This window comes from Corvus brachyrhynchos, unplaced genomic scaffold (genome assembly GCF_000691975.1).
Source record: "Corvus brachyrhynchos isolate BGI_N302 unplaced genomic scaffold, ASM69197v1 scaffold340, whole genome shotgun sequence".
NCBI classification, from domain to species: Eukaryota; Metazoa; Chordata; class Aves; order Passeriformes; family Corvidae; genus Corvus; species Corvus brachyrhynchos.
This window is the reverse complement of record NW_008235987.1, coordinates 117,510-130,982: the sequence shown is the minus strand read 5'-3', so window position 1 is coordinate 130,982 and position 13,473 is coordinate 117,510. Positions and strand designations below refer to the sequence as shown.

Genomic DNA, 13,473 nt, shown 5'->3' with positions numbered 1-13,473 from the left:
AAGCAAGCTCCTGTGGTCTCAGACTACTTGGTCTAGGAGAAGAGGGGAAAACACCACTGCTGTCCACCACCTTTTAAGACAAAACCTCAACCCAAATGCAGTGTACAGTTCGTAACAGATTTTTTTCATAGAGAAGGCCTGTCAAGTCTTTTGACTGTCTCGCGCCTCTGTAATTTTTGCACACACTCTCCATTAGATCCAAGCAATAAAATGCCTTCCTTACTCATTATGCAGTCCAGAAAGCTGACTATAAGCTATCTGAAGTGCATAGGAAGAAATAACTGAAGTAGTGTGAATGTCTGGGTGAGAAAGTGGTAGTGTGTTACGAATTTCTTATTTTTATTTTTAACATTAACATACACCACCCCCTAAAAAACCACAAAGAAACAAACAAAAAACCAAACATTAAAACTAGGAAAAGCTCAGAAGTACTAAAGAAAGCAAATGTTCTCAGAACTACAGTAAAAAAGAAGCTGAAGTCTGCAGTCTTCCCTAGTCCTCAGACCATCAACCTCCTTGCAGCAGCATGATACCATCAATATAGTGTCATACTGAAACAATCAAATACAATACCTGTAAAAGAGCATGAGGAGCAATCTCTACTACAATGGCATTCTCTGGAATATGCTTCAGACCTTCGTGGAACAGCACTGGACTCACTAGGTTGTTCACATGGTACTCTGCAGAGGAATTCCTAGCCAGATCACTTTGCCACTGAGATTCAGGTATAGATGTACTGATCCATCGTGCTGAGCGAGGTTTAGGGTGTGGAATGACCTACAGACAGTCAAGAAAGAAGGACAGGAGAAAGAGTTACAAGTAATAGAGAACAATACAATAGGCAAAAGCAAGCAGTTTCTCCTTTTCGCAGGTCATTTCTCCCAGCTTGATTGCCCAGGATATCCTTCTGCTTCAGGCCACATGATTTCAAACATTAGATCTCACAGAAGTCTATATGCTCTTCAAGAGATTTCCTCTTCCTTCTGAAGAAAGGAGTCCCCTTAAGCTCAACATCATCTATAGTCAGCCTAGGTGCCAGAGCATAAGTCATGCAAGCCACAGTTTGGCAATATTACCTTTTTCAGCGCATTGAGCAGTGCTGGTGCAATAGATGCCATGTAATAGGAGTGAAATGCGACGCCAGCACTGCGCACCTCCTTTGCGAACACACCATCTTTCTTCAGTGTAGCTACAAACTCATTCACAGAGTCCTAAGAAGAGGAACACCAGTGAACTAAGAGAAAAGCTCACAAAATACTTGGGATCTGTACGAGCCACTGTACTCCCTCCATACCCTTCATCAGCTGCCATTTAAAGGGAGCCATAACTGGGATGAGGTTATTGCCCTTCTCAGTCCTATAATTTATCCTCCTCTATGCCCATGGATGTAAGAGATATTTTATTACTAGCTTACTGAGGCACTAACATCACTTCCTCTCAGAGTATTTGAGTGTGTAAGTTTATAAATCCACTCCACCAACTTCAATCCAGCTCCCCTTTGCAAGCAGCTGAACGCTAATTAAGCTTCATGCTTTCTTCAAACCTGAACTTCACAGGTCCCACTCACAATCCTGGTATGTACTGTATCAGTTCCATGCTCACCAGAGGCCCCGAAACAGTGACAGTGTCCTCAGAGTTGTGACAGGCTGGTACCACTTTTGGAGGACAGCGTTGTTTACATTCCTCCCATGTCAGACCTGCAAAAGGAAGACCACAGGACAACAAAAGTGTTTCTAGGTATGAGTCTCATAAGAGGAAGCAATCTTAACTGCATAGTCACTGTGCTCAATTCAGCACTTTGCAAAATTGGGAAGGACTTGCAAGAGACAGATGGGTGTCTCCCCCTTCCCCCAAAAACAATTCTGCAAAAGCTAAGAATATTTACCCTAGAGCTTTAACATGACATTTATCACAGTTATGCTTAACACAAGGACAGAAGGCCAAATCTTTGCACCATCCCATTAATGAATGGGGTGGGGGTAACCCCCACACTTTAAAAGAAGCTACAGAATTGGTTGTTCTGTCTCATGTTGCCCTTAGTTTCCAGAAGTCAAGCTCATGTGTTCTCTCCCCTGTACTAGCCTGGATTGCTGAGAGACGCAAAATATCCATAGAAATCAGTAACTCTAGTGGCATGCTAGGTTAACACATGAAGCATTTGGTCATACATTACACACATACAAGTCACAGGAAGAACTTGAACTCAACATCAGATTATCAAAAAACATACTGTATGCAGCACTCCAAATTCCACGATCAAAGTGTCATTTATTTAATCTCAAGGGCAAAAAAGCTAAATTAGATAGATAGTCCTTTGTAGCCTTACTTAAATTAAGAAATCTGGCATTATAACAAGTGATCTAGTCCAATATACTGCATTATACCTGCAACAGCTTTTCTCCTAAGTGCTCCAGGTTTTAGTTGACCACTACGCCCATTAAGAAGCAGAAGAACAACAGTGCTACAAATAATAATTTTACTTTAAACATGTAAGTCACTTTGAAGCCGCACCACAAAGCAAAACTGCTGGGTCCAAAATTTTACCCAACAATGGGCAAAACTATGACTTACACAAACACAAAGCAAAGCTTGTTCAGGAGAAAGCTTATTCCTAAGTGCTATTACGCTATAGTAAATTCCACTAGCCAGCTGCCCACTACATAATAGCAGCTTACTGTTTTCACATTTCATTACTCTTGCAGACAATCAGAAGTCTCCTTTATTAAAAAAATACTAAAATATATATATATATATACACACACACATCTGTGTGTGTATGATCTATATCTATCAAGAGCCAAAAAACTCAGTGCTTTACATTTTCACCTTGTTTCAAGGTGATTATTTATCAGGCATGTCATTGGTCACCTGACAACAAATCCCTCCATTTCCACTTAAATTTTGGATGGATTACCAAAATCCTGATGTATTCCAGGACAGAGATCACTACCACGTATCAACTTAAATATTTAATAACCTGTTCTACATCAGAAGAAAACAAAGAAGCAACAGTGGCCAAGATTTTACAGACATAATAGTTTCAGAGACCAATTTTTATCCCAATGGCATGCAACAGAAATCAGATGCACTTTCCTGTATCACTCTTTTGGTAAGGGTGTACCTACCAACAGCAGCCATTCCTCCCGGTGGCAATTTGGCCTCTTTAACACATCGTCCCCGCCAATAAGCAGCAAGAATGGCTTCTTCATGACTTAAGGAGTTGTCTGCATAGCCACAAGCTAGTTCTCCCACTGAGTGGCCCAAAATCCCGTCGGGTTGCAGACCTGCAGCCTTCAGCATATCAATCTGAGCAATCTGCAAGCAGAAGTAAGATTACTGATTCCATGCCAGAGTAAGCAGGTGCCAGGCCTCAAAGGTACACAGCAGTAGCAAGTACGTAATGAACTTTTTGGTACAGATATTCTTGGCATCACTACTTTTTTTTTCTCCCAATAACTGCAGCTCCATCCTCCTTTCAAAGCAATCCCAAGAATCATCATACAACTCCAGTATTGTCTGGGCCTCTTCACAATGTAGCTCTCCACTAAAAAAGTATTTCCAACAACATGAGACTGCCAAGAATGTGTCTGTACAAAGTAAGAGGCAAGATCAGCTTTCCAGATCACTTTAAAAGCATGGCCTCTAGTTTATTAAGAAACCATGAATCTCACGTTGACACTCAGAATCAAGAAGACACTTCATTCAGCTTGACTTAGTTCATTTGCAGAACAAATTTTAGAAGACATTAAATGGAACCTTGCTCCTTAGCACAAACATTTGCATAAAACTTAAAGACATTCCTTAGTCTCTTAAAAGATGAAACTGTGCCACACACACACAAATACAAAAATCAGTTCAGACCAATATTAGTCCAAACATCTTGTAAGAAAAAAGCAGTAAGGCCAAGAATGTCTGTATCAAAAGGTTTGTTATGTACTTGTAAGTGGCAAAGCCCAAAACTGTCAAGGGCACAACACAGTCCCTCCTTTCAGAGAGGTATTTCTAACAGTTGCCACTTACTGATTACACAAAACAAGCTTCCATTAATCGGTATAAAGTGTTACCAGCCAAACAGACACATTAGCAGAAGGTGCTTATGTGGATTGAGTCCACGATCCCCCTCCACTAGTCCTTTGAGTCTTGCCTGAATAGCAGCTAGTCCAACAAATGCATGGACAGTGTCATCAAAAGTGTTCTCATCTGCTTGCAGCAGCAGGTCTGAGACCTTCAGGCCTGTGCCCTTCAAAGCCTCATCTGAGCGCAATATAGACTGGTGAAACAGATCCAACTTCATAAGGCTCAGGCCCATGCCTTTCCACTGTGTTCCCATGCCTGCAGGAAAGGCAAGGAGAAAGTGAGCTTTAGTAATATTCTGAAACAGGAGTAGAAATGACACACTTCCTCTGGCAGTTAAAGAATTCTGAGAGCAAAGCACTGTACGTTTCTAACGTTCTCTAAATTAGGCACCACTTTATTTTGCTGGCCTTCGCTACACTCAGAAGACAGTTAAATTGGAAGGTTTTAATAAAATACAGAACACTCCTAGACATGTCACAGAGTTGCAAAATATTTCCTCATGCTACACCGTAAAATAGCATTAGAGCACAGAACACAATTGCTCAAGCCCCAGATCTACAGAGGAATGGAAAAGCCTGGACCCAATGCTGCACACCTACCTGAGCATATGTACCAGAGAGGTCTACCAGATGCTTGAACTTGCTGAACCTCTTTTATGTCACTTTCAGTGCCAACCAGTGTGTAGCCCCTGTAGGGCATGGAGGACACAGGAACTGCAGAGATATCGCTGAGCAGGCTTACAAATGGGCTGCATCCTCCATGTTTTCTGCTCTCTTGAATTAGTGTTTCCACAGCTTCCTGAGTTCTGCCAGAAATTTGAACCAGTCTTGGCATGTTACAAGTCTCCAGAGGCTGGCATTTGTCCTTATTTGGCCTCAGAATGACATGAGCGTTAGCACCTCCAAAGCCAAAAGAGTTGATACTGACAAGGCCACCTTTCACTGGTGTTGGTTTACAAACTACCTCCAAAGTGCCATCTTGTAAGGCAGGAATATCTGGATTTGGGGTATTGAAATGAAGATTTGGAGCCCACAGTCCATGTTCCAGAGAGAGAATGACCTGAAAGAAAAAGAGTATCCTGTGCTCCACATGGTCTCATGACAAACATTCTTCTGTTGTTATTCTTTTACTACAAATGACCACGTAGCATATTCTGAAGCAGTTGTCTATGTTTGGATAAAGGGACATTTCAGAGAATAGCATTGTTGATGTTACTGAGGTAGCAACTGCATCACCTAGGCAAATTTTAAGACCATGCAGGAAGTCAGCAGAAGTTGAGCCTTAGGTTTAGCTTCCAGACTCTTTCTAACTGGCAAGCCATGCAGTCTTGCAGGAAAAGCAGCCTAGGTACTAAGACTATCACATCATCTTTTTCCCCTTTCAGATCCCATCCATTTATCACATTCCACTTCATCCCTCCCCAGTCACACACAGTCACAAATCCTCTTCCTTATCAAAACAAAATGCTTCTATTTCTTGCTTTGCTGCAAAAGAATCAAGCTGAAGCACTAGTAAAGAAGTCTGCTTGCTGCTTTACACCCATTTGTTGTCTTCTTGATTCAAAAAAGCAGAAACAGCAGACTGGTCAGAACTGGCAGCCAAAGGAAAGTACTGAAACAACATGAGGAACAAAGTATCTGTGCCAAAAAAAAACAAGAGCTCCCTTCTCTTAGTAGCTTCTCTCGACATACAGCTCATGACACCCAAACCCACATTCATCTGTGGAACAAGCCCAGCAAATTGCAGACTACAAGGTCCACTGCAAACGGAGTGTGCTCTGTGTGTTTGACAGTTCCTTCACCACTCCAGAATGGTGAGAGACATACTGGCTTGGGAACTGTTCTTCCAAGTTGACTATCAGACACTGCAGCTTACCTGGGAGAACAACCAGTATAAATACATGATTTCAACTCACAGCCAACACGTTTAAAGCTGTAGTCTAAATATTTTCATGCATACTGTCCTACACCTCCAATACTACGCGCTTTAAATGTGCTGTTGCTTTACACTGATACATACTGTACTTTAAGTTTTTCATGGTTTCTACCTAGGTTTGAGAGCACAGTACAGTGAGCATACCACCAGTGCCACCAAAAAGTTTTCTCTTTGCTGCACAGCAAGTGATTAGACAGACCGAGTAATTCAAAGACGCAAGTGATTTTTTTCCCTTCCTTACCAGAATTTGCCTGAAGAGGCCTTGGCAAGCCTTAGTTTCATTCCTACCTACCCATATGATTAATGGATTCTCTTCAAGTCTGAAATCTGATATTTTCAAGATCCAATTTCCTGACACCTCACTTAGGAGTATTTTATGGAATTCCAGAAGAAAACATTTACACAAACTGCAGATTCCCTGAGACAGTTACTGTCTAAGAAACACTGGGTTTGGTGCAGAGGTGGGGGGCAACTGTACCTCAAAGTTATGATCCTGTCCTGATGGATCACAGAACCACACTAAACAAACTGTTTGTTACATACAACACAGTATGGATTGAGAAGCTTACTTTATGACTAAGTTATCATTCCTTCTATGAAGAATGTGTCAGTCAGAGATAAAAGCGCTAAAAAACCCTAAACTTTTCTCTACAGAGAGACAGACACTGCTATCGTCATGCAGATGAGGCTATTCACAGTAAGTTGTATTGGGTCACAAGTAACCACTTCTACAATTCTAGCAGTGGCAGTGTACGTGACTTTAGTTTGCATGGTCTGTGGCAATAGGCTTAACAAGCAAGTGTGAACATTAGCTGCAGTTTAGCAGCTGGAGCCAATAGATGACCATCTGCCTACAGCAGCAGTTAGCAAGCTGGTTGCTAAGACAGTTATTCATGCTGGTAGCCTCATCCCAAAGAACTCACCTGGCTTCTCGCCATCCTAAGAGAGAAGAGGAAGAGATGATACATCCCTGACAGAAAGCCAGAAGGATCAGCTGCTCTTTTGGCACTGAAAGCCTATGCTGCCTCTCATCTTTGGTCATTGTCAACTAAACATCCAATCCCTCTACGTGTATGTGCCTCAAACCCAAACGACTTGCAGCAGAGTTCTGTTGGAAGGTCCAGTGTAAGGATTGACAAAGTAATCAGTAAGGATAACAAAAGAATCCCAAAGCCCTTATTCTGACCAGAGCTATGCTCCTATAGAATTCGGTAGGAAGCGGGAACTGAAGTGTGTATGCACACAGCAGAGGGCCACCTGAGCATTCGGTAGTTTGCAGGATAGCCACCTGAGCTTTTAAAAATATTTGCATGTGAAGCAAGTCGTTAAGGAGAAACACCTGAGTTCTTATCACTATCAGTGAACATTTTACCCTGAATCAATGCAGATTTTCCCTAAACCAACCAAACAAAACCCCACACACTGGTGTTCCCCACCTTCCCTAATTTTTCTTCTCAAGCTCCCTGTTACCTTGGCTAATGCAGCAAGCCCTGAGGCAGGCTCTGGATGACCCATATTTGACTTGGTTGATCCAATCAACAGTGGCTCCCTTTCACACTCACAGAAGACATTTACAATGCCATTTACTTCCTGTGGATCTCCAACCTAGTATGAAGAGAATCAGAATGGCTATTAGCCAGCACTTCCAAAACACACCCCAAAAGAGAAATCTGAAAGATTATGGTGTTTGGGCAAAATCCAAAAGTAGTGAAGCAGAACATATTCTTCTAACTAGTAGAAGGCAAAAAGACTTCACTTCGGGAAAAAGAATAATTTAATGGAAAAGTGTGGCAAGTGATGCAAGGGAAGAAAACACTCAATCTCTTAGGGACCATGCTGACCTTGGTGCCTGTCCCATGGGCTTCAACATACTCCACTTCTTCAGGTTTGATACCACATTCCCTGTACAAAGATCTGACCAACTGCTGCTGCATCTCTCCAGATGGGAATGTCACACCTAGGATCAAAATTGCCGTCAATTTCAGTCTCCTATCAGGTGTTTCCTGTTCTGATTTTAGCATCCTTTCATTCACTTTGAGCTGCCAAGTTCCCTCCCTCCCCCTCCCCCCCCAAAAAAAACCCCAAACTAAAGGCCTTTTCACCATGTCCTTAGCACCAAACATTAAGCCTCTCAGGCTCTTTGCAAGAAGAGCAGAGGAACCAGAAATTAACCTAGGGTGGAAAGATACTGGTTAACAGAATACTAGAAGATGTCTAGGTTAAGCAAAACATGTGAAGCTTGGTGTCTCCACAGCTGGAGAGCAGGAGAAGCTGGACAACAGCAGGGTAAGAGCTTTACAGTTATAACACTGTACCTACATTTCTACCATCAGTGCAGAAGTTACTGTGGAGATGTCCTGAGGAATGCTAAACTAGCAAGAGAACATTGCTGTTACTTCAGTAGAAACCACCACTTCTCTCCTTTAACTTCTTTTAAAAATAGGGTCCTGAACTTTGCATTATCAAAACCAGAAAATGAAAAAAAAACCCCCAAATACAAAAAAACATTCACACATCTAAAGAAGAACCCTACAACAGACCACTTTTTATGACAAAGACTCTAAACTGAACAATTATGTAGGTACCTCACTTTTCAGCAGCTCAAGACCTACCTTGCTCCTTAAAGCCATCAGTGTTAATTCCAGCATTTACTATTGTGGCATAGATCCTCTTTGCCATCGATCTCTTGGTCAAAAGAACAACAACAGCAGCTTCAGAGCGACAATATCCATTTCCTGAGAGCAGAGAGAGAGAGAGTCACAACTTCTGCTCTGCTTTGTAAAATGTTGCCAAACACCATGCAGTAAGATTACCACTTACAATAGACTGTTTTGAGAATATGACATATCTATTTCTTTTAAAGAAAAATTTCCTGTCCTAGAAAGACACAGTGCTCATCACAAATGACAACAGAAATTTTCCATCAAGAGACAGCTATTTTTTCTCCCCAGAGGAAGAGGGATGAACCATATGGTGCCAGTTTCTTCCCCGCAGCTAGTTTTCCAGGTTTAATGGAACACACAACATAAATCAGGTCCAGGGTATGTCCCAAACAGTGCACCCTGGAACAACTTTGCTGTATTGAAAGAGTAGCTGGTCACAGACCGTACAGTAAGTTACTCTCATACACCATAAGCTTTTCTACTTACGCCTTACCTGAAACATCAAAAGCCTTGCAGGCACCATCAGGACTAAGCATACCCAGTTTCATGAACTGCACAGATGTGTTGGGTTTCAGTAGGAGGTTGACTCCTCCTACTAGGGCTGCACTGCACTGCCCATGACGAATTGCCTTATAAGCATTTTCCAGAGCAACAAGACTAGAGGAGCAGGCTGTGTCAATAGTTAGGCTTGGTCCTTAAGAAACATAAGGAAAAAAAAAAACAAAACCAAAAACCACCTTAATTTCCTAGATTCTTCTCCAAAGACTACAGGACAGGGTTACAAGAAACATATTGAAAACAACGTTAAATAAGAGCTGCTTCAGAACATAGCAGATAAACCTGATGCAATGGGAGACTAGAACCACCATCTCTGCCTACTTACAAGGTAAGGCATGAGAAAGGTGGGAAAAAATTATGAACAGATTTGCTTTAAGGGCATTTTTAAAAATTCTGTCTCTCCACCAAAAAGAGAACACAGCTTTACAGGCAGGTCCCATCTAATTACACATTCTCATCAATAAAAATCCTTTGCCCTTCCTGGTGCTACCCTTGCCATTCTCTCTGTTCTCTGCTGCAATTCAGATCAATTTCCACCTCTCCATTCCCTTCAATACTGTACATGGATTGAATCATACCTATGCCTTCAATCACATCATTTTTGTGGCTCTCCTACTTCTTACACTTTACTCAAAAGAAAGCCAACTGCTACAGTCAGTAGGAGTTTACATCTGGTCTAGCCAACTTCCACATATCTTGATGACAAATAGCAGTCTAAAGGCCAGAAAGGACCAAGGCCTTTTTGTAAGTGCTTCCTGACATCACCATCCCTCAGATGAACACCAGCTATGCCCAGCAGCAGCAGCTGAGTTATAAAGCCTTACAGAGAGTCTTATCATACAGTCACCATATATTTTTACTTCTCATATGCCTCCTTAGAATAGTTACACGCTATTTTCTCTTTCCAAAAGGGATCTATGCCATCATATCCATCCCAGTCCTCTACAGCAACTGTGCTACAATCGTGTTGAAATTGCAATTGCTGATCAGCATCAACAGGTTTGGGGGGCACTTACCTGTTAAATCATAGAAGTAGGAAATCCTGTTGGCAAACATAGCACGCTGACAGCCAGTCATACTGTATCCCAAAAGCTCTTCTGGATCTTGGCTAAGGGCTTCGGCAGCTTCTGACCCACTGGCACCAATCCATACACCTGTGTCTGTGCCACGGAGGGTGGCCGGATTAATACCTATGGGGATTGGAAGGTAGATTACAGTAAACATAATGAGGGGCAAACTGCGGAGATACCAGGTACACTGGTACCAGTTCAACCAAAACTACTTCTTGTCCCTTTCCAGCAGCATTGTTCCCTTACCTTTAATAACCTTTTATCTGTTTCAACTGCCAACCTTACATGTCTTACTTCGGAGTCCATCAGAAGTTTGGTATTGGCTTTTGGCCAGAACATACTGTGCCCTGACACAGGTTTTCAGCCTAGCTGGGCATTGTTAAGAGTCTTGTGTAAAAAAAGTGCACGGACTATGAAAAGTACAAACGCTGACAAGAGAAGCTAACAGCTAACTACCAGTACAGAGAAATGGAGCAGACTGAAGGGGAGAAAAATCATAGCATCTGGAACGTCATGTGAGCACATCAATATCTATCTCCAGCCCAGATCTGGAGTACAAGACAGAAATGAGAATTCTTAAGCACAAAAACAGCCAGCAACCAGAACAAAAAGCAACTTTGCTCTAAAAAAACACCACACAGCAAGGTCAACTGTCAGAAATCTCTGCTGTTTCTTCTCTCTGCTTCAGGCGTCCTGGAGACAGACAGAATATTCAATCTCCAGACAGAGTCTCAGAAGCAGAGAGAAGCAGAGAAGCAAAAGTTAATTTCAGTAAGTCACAGAATCACAGAATGTTAAAAGTTGGAAGGGACTTTAAATGACCATCTGGTCCCAACCCCCACTGCCACAGGCAGGGACACCTTACACTAGACCAGACTGCTCAAGACCTTATCCAAAATGGCCTTGAACACTGCCAGGGTGGGGGCATCCACAACCTCCCTGGGCAACCTGTCCCAATATCTCACCACCCATACAATAAAGAATTTCCTCCTCATATCTAACTGAAATTTGCCCTCTTTCAATTTGTAGCTAGTCAGTACTAGTGAGCTGGTTCCAACTTTTTCCCCATGTGCTTATGTTCTGACATGAAACTGATTAACACGAAGAATAAATTTCTTGGATCAGTGGATAAGTAACTCAAAATCCCAAAATACTGGCAGCAATAGAAGAGAGAGAGGCTCCTATTTCTGAAAGCACACTTCCTAGGAAAACCTTCTAAAAAACCAGATCAAATGCTACAGGTTTTCCAAGAATCCGGCCAATAGACAGAGATACATCAGGCCATCTGTCATTCTTTTACATCACAGATGAGAATTCTAATCAAGTCATCCTTCTTTTCCTCTTACAAAGGAATTATTATGGAATGTTAGGGTAGAGCAGAACATAGAAAAGCTCCAGAACTGTTGACTGTTAAAGTGATTCTGTCATACCATATGATGCAGGTACAGATTTGCTGACAGTCAGCAACGATCTCCTGGTTTGCATTCTAGAGAAAACAGCTTTATTCTAACCCTTATACTGGGATCTGGAAACCTCTGTACCATGTCTTGGGTCTCCTCTCTAATGTGATGGCTTTCCCTTGTTAGAGTTCTCATCGCACAGGTGTACAGCTGCACCTATTACACAAAGACAATACAGCTTAATTCTTCCTCTTCAGTCATTCATCTACTTACCTCCATCCAAAATTGCTTCATAAGAAACTTCCAACAGCAAGCGAAGTTGAGGATCCATTGTATGAGCTTGTTTGGGGTGAACCCCAAAAAAAGATGCATCAAATTTGCTTATGTCCTTGAGCTTTCCATTTCTCTTAGGCAGTCCATAAATTCCTGTGAGGGAAAATTCGACACCGAGTCACAAAACACATCAATGGTGAAGCAGCTACAAGCTGAGACACAGTACAGAAATGACCGCAGCTGATTTTCAATTACATATGAAACCTCACTCCCCTGCGCAGTACCCAGAGGGGCTGCATGACTATCTACCAACCTGCCTCACCTGGAAACGAGAATGCTGTATTAGCAAAAATAATTGTAACTTTTAGGACTCTCCTGGATATAGCAGCAAAAGACATCTATCTAGTTTAACTATTTTTGCTTTGGCAAGTGGTACCAAGCACATATAGTCTAAATCAGTGGTTCCGGTCAGTCACCATTTAGAAGAGAAACAAAAGCTGCTTTTGACTTCTGCAAATCACTAGCTTGAATTGGGTAGATATGTGCCAAACACTTCAAAAGGACAATCAGACAAAAAGGAACATTGTAAAAAGTCATAAACCACACAATTGGAATCCCTGTGCTACTTCTGAACCCAGCAAAATGTCAGAGCTGTCTTACTGTCACAGCTATCAAGAGCAGGTATAGGATTAATGTTGCCTAGCTGCTCTGTCAGAATGCTCCTGTATTTGAAAGTAAGCTACATATTCTTTATTAGCTGCTACTGCATAGGACATAACATTATAAAATGGATTGCGTGAGACCTTCATGAAAGTACTCTGTTACAGAATTTCTTGATGATTTATCAGAAGTTAATTTGGGTCTGGCAGGGTTTCGATCTCATAAAATCTCTTTTCATAGGATAATTCCTCTAAAACACTCAGAACTCAGGGCTCCAAAAAGAGGGACAATAAGCACTCACCTGGTTTCCACCTCCGATCATCCTCTGTGACCATATCCACTCCATTAAGCAGGTTCTCCCAAAACTCTTGCAAGTTCTCAGATTCTGGCAGCTTTCCTGCTATGCCTGCAATCACCACGTCCTCCATCTCTTAACTTCACCCTGTTGCTGAGATGCACAAAGCAGTAAGGCTAGTAAGATTTCACACAGAGGAAAGTATATGTGCCTTGTCTTCCTGACATGTTGTGACAAACAAACGTATTTGCAGGAACACCCACACAGGAACAGCCCATGGAATCTCTACTACTAAAAAAAAAAAAAAAAAAAAAAAAAATCCCAACTAATCAAATGGACCATAAGATCCATGCGATCGATAAGGATGAAAAAAAATGATCCTGAAGGAGCATCAGGCTCTGAGAACCACCAGTTTCTACATGACAACCAGAAAATGAGTAAGTCTACCTCTACTAAATGCAGAGCCTCTCTGAAGTCAGCAGAGAGGAAAGATTAACATGCTGGAGCAGAGGTGGGTGGAGAAATTATGAAATACACATAGT

General features: G+C 41.9%; 1 protein-coding gene across 1 annotated transcript in view; it reads right to left on the bottom strand.

The window, feature by feature from the left end:
* The window catches only part of FASN (fatty acid synthase), a 36,443-nt gene extending 23,330 nt beyond the window's left edge, over window positions 1–13,113 (bottom strand). Inside the window, exons 1-13 of the mRNA XM_008630814.2 lie at window positions 12,938–13,113; window positions 11,977–12,129; window positions 10,250–10,423; window positions 9,169–9,369; window positions 8,625–8,747; window positions 7,854–7,969; window positions 7,483–7,617; window positions 4,677–5,136; window positions 4,145–4,332; window positions 3,126–3,315; window positions 1,603–1,697; window positions 1,077–1,211; window positions 574–777 (exon numbers count right to left, since the gene is read on the bottom strand). Of these exons, the coding sequence (XP_008629036.1) occupies window positions 574–777; window positions 1,077–1,211; window positions 1,603–1,697; window positions 3,126–3,315; window positions 4,145–4,332; window positions 4,677–5,136; window positions 7,483–7,617; window positions 7,854–7,969; window positions 8,625–8,747; window positions 9,169–9,369; window positions 10,250–10,423; window positions 11,977–12,129; window positions 12,938–13,064 (2,301 nt within the window). The 5' untranslated portion in view covers window positions 13,065–13,113. The remainder of the gene's footprint in view (window positions 1–573; window positions 778–1,076; window positions 1,212–1,602; window positions 1,698–3,125; window positions 3,316–4,144; window positions 4,333–4,676; window positions 5,137–7,482; window positions 7,618–7,853; window positions 7,970–8,624; window positions 8,748–9,168; window positions 9,370–10,249; window positions 10,424–11,976; window positions 12,130–12,937) is intronic.
* Between the last annotated feature and the right edge of the window lie 360 nt (window positions 13,114–13,473).